The 16,827-nt window shown below is 39.9% G+C and overlaps 1 protein-coding gene across 1 annotated transcript in view; it reads left to right on the top strand.

The window, feature by feature from the left end:
- Positions 1 to 16,827, top strand: part of eipr1 (EARP complex and GARP complex interacting protein 1) — a 64,567-nt gene that overhangs the window by 1,292 nt on the left and 46,448 nt on the right. The window contains exons 3-4 of the mRNA XM_004082678.4: positions 7,479 to 7,611; positions 8,635 to 8,791. Of these exons, the coding sequence (XP_004082726.1) occupies positions 7,479 to 7,611; positions 8,635 to 8,791 (290 nt within the window). The remainder of the gene's footprint in view (positions 1 to 7,478; positions 7,612 to 8,634; positions 8,792 to 16,827) is intronic.

Genomic DNA, 16,827 nt, shown 5'->3' with positions numbered 1-16,827 from the left:
TACTGGTTTCATATTTTTCCCTCCTTTACAGATCCCTTCACGTGTATTCAACATTCTGATACGCTTCTTGTTATCAAACCTGATATTAATATTTAGTTTGATATCCTAGCCATTGTTGGCACCCCATTTCAATCTAGGTTTTAGCGGTTCTCCAAAGTCCCATTCCAATCATCGTTTGATTCATTTTCAAAATGTTCCCAGTTGTCTTTTTATGATGATGATGCCATCTTTAGCCAGGATAAAAAAAAAAAACTGTCGTTTTCTAGGACATAGTTTCTGCAGAGTGCCAGGAGTTCATTAGAAATTCACTTCTGAGTTGTGGGCTGTACTTTTGCCGCGGAGTAAGCCAGCCCTTATTTCCCATCATTCCTTTGTTTACACTTTGACCCACTAGCTTACAGCCCCTCACACCCCCAACCTAACAAAATGCAGTATCGCAGCTCACCAGCCGCACAGTTTGGATCCAGATTCTTGGCCTCTCCAACGTGAATCAGAAGGTCGCTGCAGAGTTTTGGACCAGCTGCAGCAAAAGTGTGGTCCCCTCTAAGTTTGTACGGTACTTTTAGAAGCAGCTGATCTAAGAGGTCAGGAGGAGACATAAGGCTGCATCAGCTCAGAGAGGTAAACCAGTGCCGAGGCATGGAAGGATTCAAAAACCAATAAACGAATTCTAAAAGGAACAATGTCAATCATGGATGATTGAAGCTGAAACGGGGGACATGTGACCATATTTTCACCTCCTAGTTAGGAGACGAGCAAAGCTGCATTTTGCACTGATGCACTAAAACACATTTTGCTTGGTGTGTATTACTATCATCATTTCCCAATTTGTATAGTTAATCCAACAATTATTTAATGGATAATGGACACCACAAACGGTATTATCCTGCTTATACCATGGTCATTTATGAAAGAAACAAATATTAAATAAAATAATAGTGCTTTAATCCAGTTGTTTTTTTTAACCTTTGAATCATTTTCACAAGATGTGGACCAATTGTTATGCAGTTGTCATGGTAACGGCTACCGAGCCTTCATGATAGTTGATCCAAAGCATCATTTCAGAGAGAAGGTTTACCTTTTTATTCCTTGTTTTTGTCCAGATGATGAAGCAAAAGTTTGTTTCAAAGAAACAAAGTCCACAAGTATTTTCCTAGATCACCTTTATTCACTCTTAACTCTGACCATTAAATCACTCATAGATCCTCAATACTGTATCAAGCACCAAGGTAAGCAATACAGAAAGACAATAAGAGAGGACCACATGCAACAAACTGTTTAAAATGAAAGGCAACATTGCCATTGATGGTAATTAATTCTGACACGTCCATCATAGAGACATTTGAAGGACACAGATCTCTTCTACTGTCTTCCTGTTGTAATAAACTGTAGAATAACATCTGTCCACCTATCTTCCAATCTTCAGCCCGGTTCAATAATATAAAACATTCAGGCTTGTATGACCTGAATTTCCTTTTTTGGTGCCCATTATCTTTCTAATTGAGACTCTGCAGCCAATCAGAATTGAGTATTCACCTGGACCATGGTAGAACAAATGTCAATTGTTTGTTCAGATGTCCTCATTCATATATTGCTGCAAATCCACCAAAAATCCTTTTCTCACAGCAGTTGATCATGTTTGCAGCATTCATGGTAATCACCAAAGTCTGGAGATGATGGCGTGATTTTGTTACTGATGCTTTGTGAAATGTATGATTGGGAGGTAACGCTTTGCACAGAGTTTTGGACCCTGAATATTGGAATCGGGGTAGCTTGTAACTTTCTGAATTTTTGTTTAGTTTAGTTTACAATATACAGTGGAGATTGATGAAAAGAAAATCAAGTACAATGCAGGGAGGGCAAAAAAAACAAATGGTTTATTCAAGGCCTCCACCCAAAGGAATCACACATATTATATAAAAAAATCTGTAAAATATGGAGAAACACAGAGAAAAAGTGACAAGACATGTACAAGCGTAGGTCACAAGTAGCAGAATATGTTTAAAAACAGCAATACAGTCAAATAAAGAGCAGAGAACGTAAATATAAAATAACACCGTTGAGATAAAATGCAGAGGTAAATAAACAGTTTTAAGATTCAAAACCAATTTGTTCCATGATTGACATTAAAAAGGACATTTATGTCAATCAGAAAGAAATTCAACCAAAATAGAAAGATGACTGATTACAAAACAGAAATTAAATGCTTTTCGTAAACATCTTTTACAAAACTTTAAAGAATTGCAGGTTTTTAAAGCATGGGAAAATTCATTCCAAAGTTTTACCCGAAATCTAATTGAAAACCACAACACAGTTTTAAGGCCAGTTTACAAACATTTTTTTTTTTTTAATTACGACTTTAAAGTAGACAACTTTTGAGTTTTTTTCATAAATTTACTGTTTATCGGAGCCTAGCTTGTAGATGAAAGATGTGGAGCGTTTTCTGCAGCTTTATTTCCAGATACGTTTAAAAAACAAAGAAATGTTGGGAACTCAAAACCAGATTATCGTCAGCGTAGCCGTCTTTCTGGGGTTCGGTGTCGGTAAAACAGAGTGTCATCTGTAAAATAAGGAGCTCAGAGACACGTTTGGGTGTAGAGGACCAATACTTTATTTTCCTTTTCATTCACCTACCCAGAAGTCCATTTGTCTCATTGCGTTATGAACCTGTCATGCACAGAACACCAATGTGTAAACAGTTACATACGCCCCCTCCTCCAGAAGAAACGTCCCGTTTCAACATAAAACAACAAAGATGAATGAAAAGAGTCTGTTATATTAGCGTTACAATGTTGAAAATGCCAGAAAGTGCTCCACCTCAGATGGAAGCATCACACAGACTTAGAGATCTGGTCTTTGGAGGAAGAAAGGACTGAAGTGGACAGCTGCAGGGACACCATTGCTTCATCAACGGCTGCAGAGATCCTGCAAACCACCCATCCATAAATAAAACATGAATAAATCATAAATCTTCCAATAAAGCTTCCAAACATTTGGAACATTATCAGTAAACAGTCAGCTCACCTGTTCAGCTACGTTTAGTAGGTCTGCTCTGCTGAAGCGCTGCGTTCACTTGGTGCTCTGTAAGATCACTTCCACTTTAATCTACTGTAATTTACGAGATTTAAAGCTGTAAATTTACGACTTTAAATCTGTTAATTTTACTTTTTTTTTCATTTTTTATTTTGGTCGCCCTCAAACTGCGTTGTAGAAAGCTGACCTTGACAAGTGAGAAACTTAATTAAAGGAAGAGCTAAAGCATTACCGGTTAAATGAGAATGAAACCGTAAATTACTGCTCAGGCATATTCCCTTCATGAAAAAGAATATTGCATGTAAAAACACAGATTTGAAAAAAATATTACAGCACTGGCTTCCTTCTTCATGTTACAGCTGAAGTTAAAAGGGAAAAGGCTCTGATGATTCATTCATCCAGTCATCTTCTAAACCCGTTTTGTTTCTTTTCGGCGTCACGGGGCTGCTGGAGCCTATCCCGCCCACTCGAGGGCGAAGGCAGGGGGCGTCCTGGACAGGTCCCAGTCGGATGCAGGGCCACAATCACACATCCATGCACACTCACATGCACAGCTAGCACTTGATAATAATTTGTTCAATTTTATTCAGGAAAGTGAGGGATTTGGAACATGACACATATGACTTTGGTTTACATTAAACTAATTAAAACCAAATTTGTTTTTGTTCTAACATGACAGCAACAGGAGCATACATAAATGTGTAGAAGACACAATAATCACAGTACTCTCAAAAACACTGTTTCCAGTCCTTTGAAATGGGCCTAACCAGAAGTTAATATTCGTTTTAGGTCCATTTCAGTCCTTCCAGGGATTACTTTGGCTCCTCAAGGTTGTAAACTGTGGCTGAATCTGTGGGATTGGATTTATTCATGTAGCACATTGCCTTCCAATGCTGGCTAATATCGTTGAGCTCTCTTAGCAGAGTTTGAACTCAAATGAAAAATGTTTTTTCGATTGGCATTTCCTCCCAGATAGCCTCAGCTGTATCCATAAGCCTGCTGTCCTCTCCACCTCCCATTAAGCATAATGCAGGGTGAAAATGTCTCTCTTAACTCACTGAGTACCTCTCAAATCCTTCAGAGACCAGTAGTCGAAATGACAGATCGGAGGGTTCTTTGGCATGGCATTTAGGGCTGCTAACGAGATAAAACGGCCAAGCTTGGCACTTCTCACCCGCTCACTACTCCTCTGTTCTGCTTACTGTCATCTGTGCAGCTAAAGAGCTTTAGTGGTGAAGCCCACAAAGTGGGGGCAGTGAGCCAGCTTGGCTTTATCCCCACCTCACCACCTCCACTTACCTTCCTACCTCTCCTCCTTCCTGCCTTAAATTCTCACCGCTGGCTCATAATTAGAGGCTGGGACCATACCCAAGTGGCTGAAGGCTATGAGTCACTCCTTACGCCTGAAAGAGTGAAGAATAAATCACCTTGGGGAGGAGAGCTCAAAATCTGTCCTCTTACACCTGGGTTCATTCGGGGGGACCCTATTATCAGGCCCTCCAATTACCCTATCCAGTCAGTCTAAATTTATTTGTGCTGCACCTCCACAGCCATAAAATTACAACTTTGCGTAATATTTTTTTACCCAACTCAAGGTTAATAGCTGCCTGTTTGACTTTGAGGGGGCTGAAAGATGCTGCCGCTCCAGTGCTCTTCTACTCCTCCTCCACCACACCTCCTCTGTCCTCTTCTTCAGCTTGTAAAAGTACTATATGCAAAGGGAGTGGAAGTGTCTAGAAGGAGTTATTGTCCAGTTCAACCCTATTAACGGCTCTCCAAGGTGCTGTAAGTGTCTTTCTTATGGGAGAAACTGCCATTAATTGTCTGATCAAACCTTGACATCCACACCATTTTACTGCATTGAGGGCCCTGAACTGCATTCAGTTGAGGGCCCTTGCCGAATATATAATAGAATTTTTCTCATGAAAGGAGCTCAGTAAAGTGGTTTTTCTAATAACTCCTTGTAAATAAAGGTTTTGATAGTCTGATGAATCGTTATACTGCAAAGCATCACTGTTGTGCCACCAAAGCCTTCAGACAAGGGGAGAAAAACAAGGTCAAGGAACTAAGAGCATTTTCGTTCCACTTGTGGTTTGTAATGGTTTGTAATCTGGTTTCTAATCTTTGCAGTCATAGTTACAATGTTTGAGAAAAGATGCTCCAAGTTTCTGTAAGACATTTCAAAGGTATGAGCGTAGAGACTAAAGATCAAGGTGAGCTGGAAAGTAGACCTAATCAGTCTAAAGAGAGGAGAATCATCTGACCATACCTTTGACACACTGAGCTTTGTCATCACTTTGGGAGCTTTTGGAGTTAACCACAAACTGCAGGGGTTGAGGGTGAAAACCAGAATTGTAAAGGTACATCATTTGCTCTGTCAGACCTTGAGATTTGACTGTTAAATGTAAAGGCCGTGTCACACAACCACTCTGTGCATTTTGCACATATGGCGCGGATGAAAATTGGTAATGTAAGAGTTAATAACTGACAAAGTGTGCATTATCAGAAATTAATACACGCCGTGGAATACTGAACAGTCCGCCACGAAGCGGCATGCAGCGCAAAAGGAAAGATATCTATGCTGATGACCACGATGTGTTAAATAAAGCATCAGTTCAGAGAGAAAGTTCTCCTCTAACCGCTTGTTTTTGTCCAGACGATGAATCTAAAGTTTGTTTTAAAGAAGCCAGCGCAGTGATATAGAACATTTAAGCTATGTGACCGGAACTACTTTTTTAGGTGTGCATTATCACTTTTTATTTATTTATTTTGAATTAACAAATTTTAATGCACACCCAACAGCCACTCAAAATCGAGATTTCCCCCGGACAATGGTATAATCGTGAACATACGTGGAAAAAGTGAGAAAAGTTGTGGGTTTTTACGTGAAATGTTCACATCTAAGAAATGAACCACTTTTTAACCACAGACGAATTAAGAATAAACCACGCAAAGAACACATAAACCAATGTAGAACATGAACCGTGTGATTATTGTGCGGTTTATATGCAATTCATGAGTGATTCATGCGTCAATTACATAATTTGAACATGATATGTGTGTCGTATACGTGATAGAAAGGTTATACATACATATATCGGTGGTTCATGCATGAAAAGTCTGTTAGACATACGTGGAAAGGTCGAGAAAAGCCACAAATTTGAGTATACATCTCACAAAAATCACGCACAATTGCAAAGAATTTACGTGATTGTGTATAAACTACGTAAAAGGCCAAAAGTTCTGAACAGCTTAAGACTGAATTCACATGAAGACCCGTCACTTGAAACCCTTGACAGACATCTACGCATTGACGAAGGCAAGAATCACGTATAAATGACGTAGATCACGCATGAATAACGAAAGACAGAAACTTCATACATGGAAAATGCACTAAATGTGCGTTGTAGCTGTACTACACAGCCTTCAGAAGGTTGATTTATTTTTTTTTTTTTATTTTTTTTCCCCCCCAAAAAATATTTTAATAAAATGACCAAACATATGAATAGATTACTAGAAATGAGATAAATCATTTTCTTCGCCACCTTTACAATTTCCTGACAGATACACTTACTGCTTAGGAAAACACTTCATCGAGGCATGGACGTATGATGAAGTGTTGTCAAATTTCACATAGAAAAAAAGTGCATAAGCCCACTAAAATCTGATTCTGAATGAAGAAAATGAAGCCTGAAGTGGGCTGGTATATTGACTGAAGTTTACTCTGCCTTAAACAACAGCATTCCTGAGAGGGCGGATGTGTCGTGGCGAGGATAGTTTTGTTTAATCCACCCGTCGCCCTGCCTGCCAAAAAAAAAAGAGGCAGAGGAATGTTATGTTTGTATTTGAGCTAATATCACAAATGCAAGCAGTTGTCATGTAAAACAGGTTTCATCAACTGATTAGTACATTTTTTAGAGTAAAATTAGACACACAGGGTTCAGTGAAATATAACTCGGCTCCAGAGCAAAATGTGATACTCCTGGCTTTAAAGGAGGGTGGGGAATAGAGGATGGGGCTGAAATAATCACTGCAACAGCAATAGAAGAATGGCTTTTGTCGTCACGCTTTGCTGTTTTACCAAAATGCTGAAAAAAGCAACAAAAAAATCCCCCTAAAGAAAGGCTTTTCAATATGTAAGTACAGCTCAAACTTGATCAATATTTATTCTAATTGTTTACAACACGTGCATCATGAATTTACAGATTAAAAACATAATAAAGTTTGCTATTATAAAAGTGTGCTACTGAACATTGTACATCTAAAGTCCAATGTCAAACGATAAAAAAACAAATGTAGGTCCGTAAATCCTACCTTGAAATTACTGTCCGTAGACAAAGTTTTTTAATAAAAATGTTCATGTTTTCTGAGGATGGAGTTGGGTTTGGGTATACTGACAGTTTCCCTCTAACCATCTCCTCTCTTTGTCTTTGCTCTTCTTTCAGATCCACATCATTGACTTTGATGATGAGAATAACATCATTAATAAGAATGTCCTCCTGCACCAAGCTGGGGAGATATGGCACATTGCTGCCAGTCCTGCAAATAAGGCTGTGCTTAGCACGTGCTACAACAAAAGTATGTCCGACCACCTCCTTCTGTCTATTCACAGCTTCTTTATGTTTCTTTTTGGTTTCACTTTTGTTTCTTTTTTACATTTACCTAATGATCCATTTTCTTTTGCTTATCTTAAGTCTAATGACCCCATTCAGTGATCCTTAATGGCTGGCCAGTAATGGCCAGACAGTCCTTACAGGTTTAATGGAAGAAGCTGCGTTAGAAGTCATGTTCAGACCCTGATACAATCAATACTAATGTATGAACATAATGACCAACAAGAGGGATAATGGCTGAGGCAAAGTCAATGTGTGACACAAAAGCAATGATGGTCACATGCACATCAACGGCACTTTTCATTGAGGATTTCTAAATCCATTTTTACTTTGCTTCGCTGCTACTGTAATAAACCCCCAACCCGAGTCTTTAACCAGATATGGATTATTAGGAATCTGGTGTAGCTGAAATTCAATAAATGGTCAGAAGATTTTGATTTAAAACCAAAAATTTTAAAGGACTTTACACACCATGTGTGTTCTGTGTGTTTAAAGTTGCAGTTTTATCTTAATCAGACACATTATTGTTTTTTATTCGAAAATTAATGTTAACTTATCAATTATCTTCAAAGCAAAAATAAATAAAAAAGAAGAAAAATAATACATTTCTGGACTGTAAAACAATTAAAAATCATATTTGATTCTAAATCTACATATATCTAAATATGTTTTTATAAAATTCATGGTGGTTTAAGTGCAGGAAATCAGGGTTCAAATCCCAGGTGACGCAATTAACCCATCATGCTGACATTGCCCGGTCAGGTGGTGGTCCTACTTGATTTTGCATTTACTCCATACCTTTAGCCCTTTTTGGATTTTGACAAAGTGTAAAATGTATTGATTTGGATTAGAACAAATGTATCCGGGTCGTCAAATGACTGCCTGCTACTCCAGTTCCTCTCTGCTGAGTTGAGAATACGACCCATAAAAATGGAATCAATGCTAAGATCGTGTATACCAACGTTAAATGTGACCCATTCCTTTTCAGCCAATGACAGCAAAGTGATGTCGTGTGCAGCCGTTTGGCAGATGCCCTCTGGTTGGGAGACAGGAAGCCACGAGTCAGCTGATGACTCTGCCCAAAATCCCCAAACCCTGGAGCTGCTCTTTGACCTTGACAGTGGGACTCAACACAGCTCTTCCTGGTAAGTGTTTCTTAGAAAACAACTTCAGTTGCTGATGTATGTTTAAGAATAGAAAATGTTCAGTAATACATTTGTGAATTACAAAATCTTGTCCTGTCTTCGTACATTGTTTAAAATTATTGATGTCTAATAAAAGGAATTGCAGAAAAAAATATGATTTAATGAAACCATATCTTTGTAGTTGCCCTGCGACAGACTGGCGACCTGTCCAGGGTGGCCCATGCCTTCGCCAAGCCCTAAAGTCTGTGTCGTTTTCTTAGTTTCTGCAAAACGGCTGAAGTTCATTAGAAATTCACTTTATTGGGTTCTGTTTATTGGATATTTACATGAAAAACTTTTGGTTTGAATATTCTCATATTTGTCAGTGATACCATATATTTATAATTGCTTAAATAAACTTAAGTTGTATGTAATAAGCTTTTTTAACTTTAAAATTTACTGTATTTTCTTTGGTAATATGACAGATACTTAATATCAGTGTATAAATGGGTAAAGTCCTTTTTTTTTCAATTTGTTTTTATTGCAAACAAAAAGAGAATTGTTACATACATAAATACAATGAAACAAAGATATAGTTTCATATTTGTAATACAACATAGCAAGTTTTTATTTTTATTTTTTCAAACACCTCGAACCCCCCCCCTCTCTCCATAGTTTGCAAGACAAGGATAAGATATATATTGTCCAATATAACAAAAGCATATCTCTATGTGATCAACTCGATGGCCAAATCGATCAGCCAAGTGGCAACATAAAAAAGAGAAATATAGTAACATATATAGCTGATGTGATATTATTATGTAAGAAAAATAATAATAATAATACTAACAATGCTAATAATATTTAAGAACAGTTGGAATATTTTAAACTACTAATTTAAACTACTAAACTAATTACTGAGAGTAAAGTCCTTTTTAATTCTCTTTTGTTTCTTTGGTGTTTTTTGCAGTTGGCTTTGTTATTTTAGTAGAGACGTGGTGGAAAGTTGTCGCACAGCACTGACTACACTTTATAGACCCGTCTCTCACATATTCCTGCAACCTGATTCTCACATTTATGTCTAGTTTTTGTAATTTACGTACAACATAGCAGCTTAACAAGCAACGCTGCTATTTTGCAACAAACTCTGGTAAACTAACATTTCTGCAATAAATGGAGGGTCAGTACCACATCAGCCCAGAAGACCTGGAGAAGTAAATGAAGGCATCCTTGCATCTGTTTGTCTCAGTGAAAGCAAACAGCATCTCAAAATCCACCTGCAGCTGCCGTGAGCAGTCTCCCAGTGACTCTCCAGGCAGTCTGGCGTCGACATTCTCAACTGCATTGATTAAAGATTGTTTAGCCTCAATGCTTGCCTTAACTTGCACAAAGTTCTTCACACAGTCGCAAAGTCGGCATCTCTAAGCACTCTTCTCTCTCACTCACTCGTCTCTCTCACTCTCTCGTCTCTCTCACTTACTCGTCTCTCTCACTCACTCTTCTCTCTCACTCACTCTTCTCTCTCACTCACTCTTCTATCTCACTCACTCTTCTCTCTCACTCACTCTTCTATCTCACTCACTCTTCTCTCTCACTCACTCGTCTCTCTCACTCACTCGTCTCTCTCACTCACTCGTCTCTCTCACTCACTCTTCTATCTCACTCACTCTTCTCTCTCACTCACTCTTGTGCTGCACACGCTCCTTCCTCTTAGACATGCAGTGCGCTGACACACACACACACACATACTCATTCTACAACACCTATTTAGTTAGTTCATTAGTTAATTACTTTTTAATGTTATTTGTTAATAAAGAATACTGCGTTGTAATTATTACTTGTACCGGTATTCATTTGCGACGCGGCCACCGGTGGATTTTGTGTTGGGGTGGTGTGGGGTAAACCGCGACACCACAACTCTTGCTGCTTCATCACCACGGTGATCAAAATTCCCACCCCGTCACAGCTCTATTCCAAACAGTGCCTGTGATGCGGCAGTAACACGGCAGCAATATGGTAGTAACAACACTAACAGGGCTGGTTAAAAAAACATACTGGTAAAAGTCCCTGAGAGCAGCAGTAACTTATAGGCACCTGAAACCATGGAAGTCTTCCTCCTCAGTGTCGGATTGGAATAGCGTCAGATATTCTTAGCCACACAGTTTCAGTCTCTCCTTCGTTGTCGCCGTCAGTGTTACTCTCATCCTGAGGTAAATTCTCTCCTGAGCATGCGCTGTCCTCTCCGTCACGCAGCAGACCGGCTTTTCCAAACCCGTTGGTGATGGTGGATTTTTTCACACTGCTTTTAACGATTGCTTTTAACTTGAAAGCTGCATCATATGCATTTCTTCTTGCATTTTCCATGATGAGGGTCTGTTCGTGCCATTTATTCACAAAGCAGGAATTTACATTAAACTTGTGTCTTCCTCGACACATAGACCGTATTCCCCCTGTCTCACTCTTACCCTTTCTGCTCGAGCGCCCCTAGCGGTCGTTAGAAAAAATGCATAAATTAGCCGCATCATTGAATAAGCCGCAGGGTTGAAAGTGATTGACAAAAGTAGCGGCTTACAATCTGCAAATTACGGTAATGTATTTATGTCAAAGACATGAAAGACCCAAAAGTTTAGATTTGAGGAGTACTTTTTGTCCGAACAGACTTGACAGAGCTTCCTGAATCATCAGAAGATACTTTGCCTTTTAATTCTTCAACTCTCCACTCAGCTTTTAAGGGAGCGGGAAAAAGCCTGAGCCTGTGTGAGAGGTTGAGAAAATAGTCAGAACCCTTTTTTACTCTGGAGCTGCTAGTGATGAGAGGAGGCAGACTGGTGTGGTGCACTAGGTGAGATGTCTGAAAGTACTCTAGCTGGGGACTTTAGCACCCAGTGATACTGCAGGTATTATGTAATGACAGTAAAACTCAGGAGGGCATGATTGGAGGGAAAGGCTCCATGATCCAAACATGAGTGGGGAGTTCAATTAGGTGGAGGAGAAGGCCGGACAGATGAGGGATAATCTAGGTGTGTTTGGCTGAGTGTTTGGAGGATTTCTTCAGTGCTGCTGAAGCTCCTTCTGCTGGGGAAGCAAAGACTGGGATCCAGGAGGTCCAGCGGTAGGGCGGTCGACCCATGATCATAAGATTGCAGGTTCGATTCCCGCCTTGCACGCCCATGTGTCGAAGTGTCCTTGGGCAAGACACTGAACCCCACCTTGCCTCTGGTGGGAGGTTGGCGCCAGTGTTCGGCAGCGGAGCCGCCGCCAGTGTGTGAATGTGTGTGTGAATGTGTGTGTGCATGGGTGAATGGGACTGTGACTGTAAAACGCTTTGGGCCTTCATAAGAAGGTAGAAAGCGCTATATAAGTATACGCCATAAGTATAAGTATACGCCATACTTTGGCAGCTAGGGCTGGGTAGAAAATCGATTTTAGTGATTATTGCAAATTTGTTGTTTTGGAAGATTTCGTTTTGGAAAATCTGGTTTTATTTCCCAAGCGCTCAGCTTTCTTGGGCTTCCGTTGTTCAGAGTAAGGTCATACGCCCATTTCCCGCAACGAGCAGACAGAAAGCGGCAACTAGCAAAGAGGAGCTTGTTCCTCAAGATACACAAGCACCCCCCGTCACTCCTGTTAATTCACATGTAAGGGTTTTTACCAGGATCCACGAGAGGATAAACCTGCAGGACTTACAGCTGCAACAGAAAGTTTCATAAAAACTGTTGATGTGGAGACAGCGGTGCTGTTAAAGCAGGGGTGGTCATAAGAGCCAGACCAGGAGCAGATGTGTGGCGTGTTTTGGGAATCCATACCATGGATTCTGGACGAAAACATGCTTTAATTTAGATTCAAACTTACTTTAAAACAGAACATTTAGAAGTATTTATTTCAAACCTGGGGCTTTTGTTCTCTTTTATTCCCAATTGCATTGATGGGTTGATGTCCTTCAAGGAAAAACACAAAATTAGAGAAATGCTGCTTTCATGCAGTGTTGGAAGGATTTGAAAAATGACAATTTTAACTGCACATTTTATTCCACACATTCCTTTACAACAATATGCACTCAAACACACACATATTACCCAAGGAATGTGGGGTCTGTTATTCTCTGTCCACTACCCCAACCCTGGTGGGGGAATCGGTCCCTCAGTGGCGGTGGTTGTGTCCCTTGGTTGCTGGCTTCCTGGGCCTGGCAGTTCTCTCTTTACTCTGCCAGAGTGGAGAGAGGAGAGCCGGAGATCGCATTACATCTGAGCCTGGGGCTGTGGTACCGTGTGGTACTGGTTCTGGTACTTGCCCTTGGGCGCTTGCCCTTTTCAAAATTCCCTACAGTGGGAGAACTTGTTTCCCATATTTACACACCCGCCAGTACCCTCACTTTACTTGGGCGTCCTTCTCTTGGGCGGAGGGGAATGGCCCTTGCCTTAGTCTCTACTGGACTTCCCGTGGGGTGGGTGGGTGGTTGCCTGGAGTGCGGAGCAGGTCTCCCTCGGGGGCCTGGTTCGTTCCTGGTGTTGGGGTGGGGGGATGCTCAGAACTTCCAAGTGGTGATAGGCTCGTCATCTGGGGCTGGGGGAGCTCTCCAGTGACATTTACTTAGATCTTCCAGGATAGGCTAATTTCCAGAAGCTGCATCAGCAGTATTGAGAGCTCTATTTCTTATTCCCACCTTTACATCCCACTCTCTTCTTTCTTCAAATTGTATTGGGTGTAAAAAATCTAGATTTCATTGTTTCGCTATATTGCCCAGCCCTACTGGCTGCCATGAGCTCTATGTAGGGGACTCCTGGCTGCTGCATCTCCTCTACATTCAGCAACATGCATGTACATTCCAGTAACACAACTGTTTGGTCACCTATGTACAGCCCCCACCTTTCCATGTATTCTTTTTCGTTTGGTCCAGATCCCATAGTGCAGACATGTAGAAATGTATGTAACGTACACAGTCTAAACAATTATAATCCTTTAAAATGTTCATCTTTAGATTGTTTCTCTTTGTGGGTGGACTTTTCTTTCTTTCTTTTTCCTGCATCTGGCCGATGACATCTCTACATCTCAGATTCCTCTGTCTTACAGTCAGAGCTTTGGCCATAACCCCCTGCCTTCTGACAGGAAAAATCAATGATCATTCCCCTTTCACTCTGCTGTTCATTGTGTGCCTTATGATGGCTGTTATTTTTAGATACACAAGTCAGTTCAGTGTGAAGTAAGAAGTGTTGAAAAACAGAGAAATAGACAAAAACTGTTGTGTATTTCTGATGCTTCAGGAGCCTCATCACGTTGTTCTCCAAATTGCCTATAATGTAATGTGTAGTAGATAGGCTAAAGTATAAAGGAACTGACTACAACAAGGTGAAAGGAAGCTATCTTACACCAATTAGTCTCCCCGAAAGACAACTCTGTGTGTGTCTGTGTGAGTTTTGAGTGTGTAACTAAGAGGTCAGGTAAAGCAAGGCTGCTGAGTAAAGATGAATGAGTTTAGACGCCAGTATCTCAGTACCCCAGAGAGCTGTAACCCTCACAAGGGCACCACACTGTGCATGTGCACATACAGAATGGATGTGTGAGCACATTTGTGTGTTGTGCCTGTGGCACAGGCTATGCACCATTGGCCTTCTGGGATAAATGGCTTTGGTCCTCTGCCAATCTTTACCATTTTTTTTACAACGCGTACACACTTACTCCCCGTCTACTTTAGGAATACTTGTAGGGTTCATTTTTGCAGAGAGAAGAACTGGATGAGGGACAATGTTGTTTATGTTTTGTTAATTTTTGTTTTCAGGTGATTCAGGATTTAGATGAACAAAACCCACATGATCCAGATAACCAATAGCAATTCGGGCAAGGTTTCCTGAGAAAGAAAGCAGGGCAGTACCTCTCTGCCATTGACCCAATATCTTTCTGAATGAAAACAGACATTTACTGTGTGGACCTTGAATCAGATTTTTATTGAAACTTGCATAGCTGTTAAATGCATTTCCACAATGTAATTTACATAGCCTGCTGGATCTTTACATTTTTAATTATCTTCGTGTGGCACACCGTTATTTCCTCACTGCTGGTAATTACAAGACAGAATTCTGTGGCCATTAGTACCAAACTGCAGCAAAAAATCTCTTGACACATTTAAAAACGTGTTTAACCATCTAGTTTTGGTTGTAAATCATATTAAAAAATATGACATACACATTATCCTGTTGAGTTTGTCTATAGAATGAACTGGAATAAACATATGGATGCAAAGCAAAGCCTGTCTGCTGCAAAAGACAAGGATAGAGAGAAGAGTTTGTCCTTGCCCATGATGTAGATTTATAGGTCTCTAAAACTTTTGCAGTTCTTTCTGACAGTATTTACATATGGTACCAGTATCCAGCTCATTGCAGAGCTTAAGGTCAGATGTGCATAACTTAAAGTGCCTAATAAGATAGAAAAGCAATTTAAAATGTGACATTCAACTGTGCATCTCTAATATTTCTTGGTCAGCTGTTGTTTGAAACAGCAAGGAAACAGCTGTTTGAAAGGCAGGATTATCTGGGTGGTTTGATCCAATTCAGCCTTTGGTTCGCTACAGAAAGTAAACAAAAGCAGATGAGAAGGAAAATTATTTGATCAGTCCATGCCATTCTCTTAATGTAAAAGAAAAGTTAAACATTTTTACCATTGCGTCAATAATCTTTACTAAGCTGTTCAGTGCCAAAGTTGGTAGGAAAAATATCCTGTTAAGTCTTTGTGATCTAAGTTTTCTCTTTAAATCCTTTCTTCTATGTCATTAAAAATCTGGTATTGATACAGTAAATTATTATTTTAACTTACTTATTACACATTTGACAAAGTTGTAGTTTTAGTATCACAACATGAAAGGTTCAGATTGTATGAAAATGTTATGATTGGACACTTTGATTCTTAGAAATGATGATTAAAGGTAAAAGAAAAAGTAAAGAAAATATAATTTAAGCATTAGAACATGGTATGTCTCACTATTATCCCATTTTTCTGATGAAAACTTGTGTGCATCAAGTAAGACAACTATGTCATGCTGTTGTCACAGAAGGTGATGAGTCAACTAGAAGGGCTACCCTTTTCCCCTCTTCAAGCCTCAGCTACAGGGTTAGATAGTGGCAGCCGAAGAGAAGAAGTGTCAGATCTGCTCAGTCTACATGAATTATAGAATGACCAGTGCACCTGGGTACAGCAAAGACAGTCAGAGGTTTATACGTCTCATCATAAAGTGACGAGACATCAAAAACAAACGACTGGTATTGTTGCAGCTTCGTGTTGACTAAGTAACATAGATGTTTGAAATTAAGAAAACATACTAATTTTTCCCCCAGAAAATTGTTATTTTGAACATTATGACTTAATATTGACAATAATGACTTAATAACATTCAAAGGTGACTGAAGAAAAAAAAGGGTTGCATTGACTTTGAATTGTCAGCTTGTAGCAGCTTTGAGGTTCATGATGATGAAGGCAATTCTGTTCTGCAATTACGGGCTCAGAATTTCTCTCACAAATCAATGGAACGAAATAAAATATAGTCAGTTGAGATCAATATATTTATAAAACGGATTGTGTCGTTTTCTAAAAACATATTTTCTGCAGAGTGGCAGTAGTTACAACCGTTGGCACAGAGTGAGCACACCTTCATTACCCATCATCCCTTTGTTTACACTCTCTCCCCCACTACCTCACACTCCCAACCTAACATTAGTGATGCAATAGAAATGGCAGCAATATCAGATCTATCCAGCCGTCCTGTTTAGGTCCTGATTCCAGCTCAGACCAGGAAAACAAAGACGTTCATGGTGTGAGGTACTGGGGTCAGGGCGGTTTTTTGTTAGGCTGTTGTTTTCCTTCTCCGGGTTTTGTTATGCTTTATTTTGTTGTTTCCTGTTCTCGTGCTGTTGTACCTTTCCGCTGTCTTTACGTTCTCTCATCTTCCTCATTGTTTTCACCTGCCCTCCCTGATGGCACCTGTTGTTAATCACACCGTTTTTTTGTATATAGCCAGTGTCTCCCCTGTCTTTGTCACTGGATCGTTCTGTATGCTTTGCTTACAAGTA

Source organism: Oryzias latipes, chromosome 22 (genome assembly GCF_002234675.1).
Source record: "Oryzias latipes chromosome 22, ASM223467v1".
In the NCBI taxonomy this organism is placed as follows: Eukaryota; Metazoa; Chordata; class Actinopteri; order Beloniformes; family Adrianichthyidae; genus Oryzias; species Oryzias latipes.
Note: the sequence above shows the minus strand (reverse complement) of the source record. Positions and strands in the feature narration are given on the sequence as shown.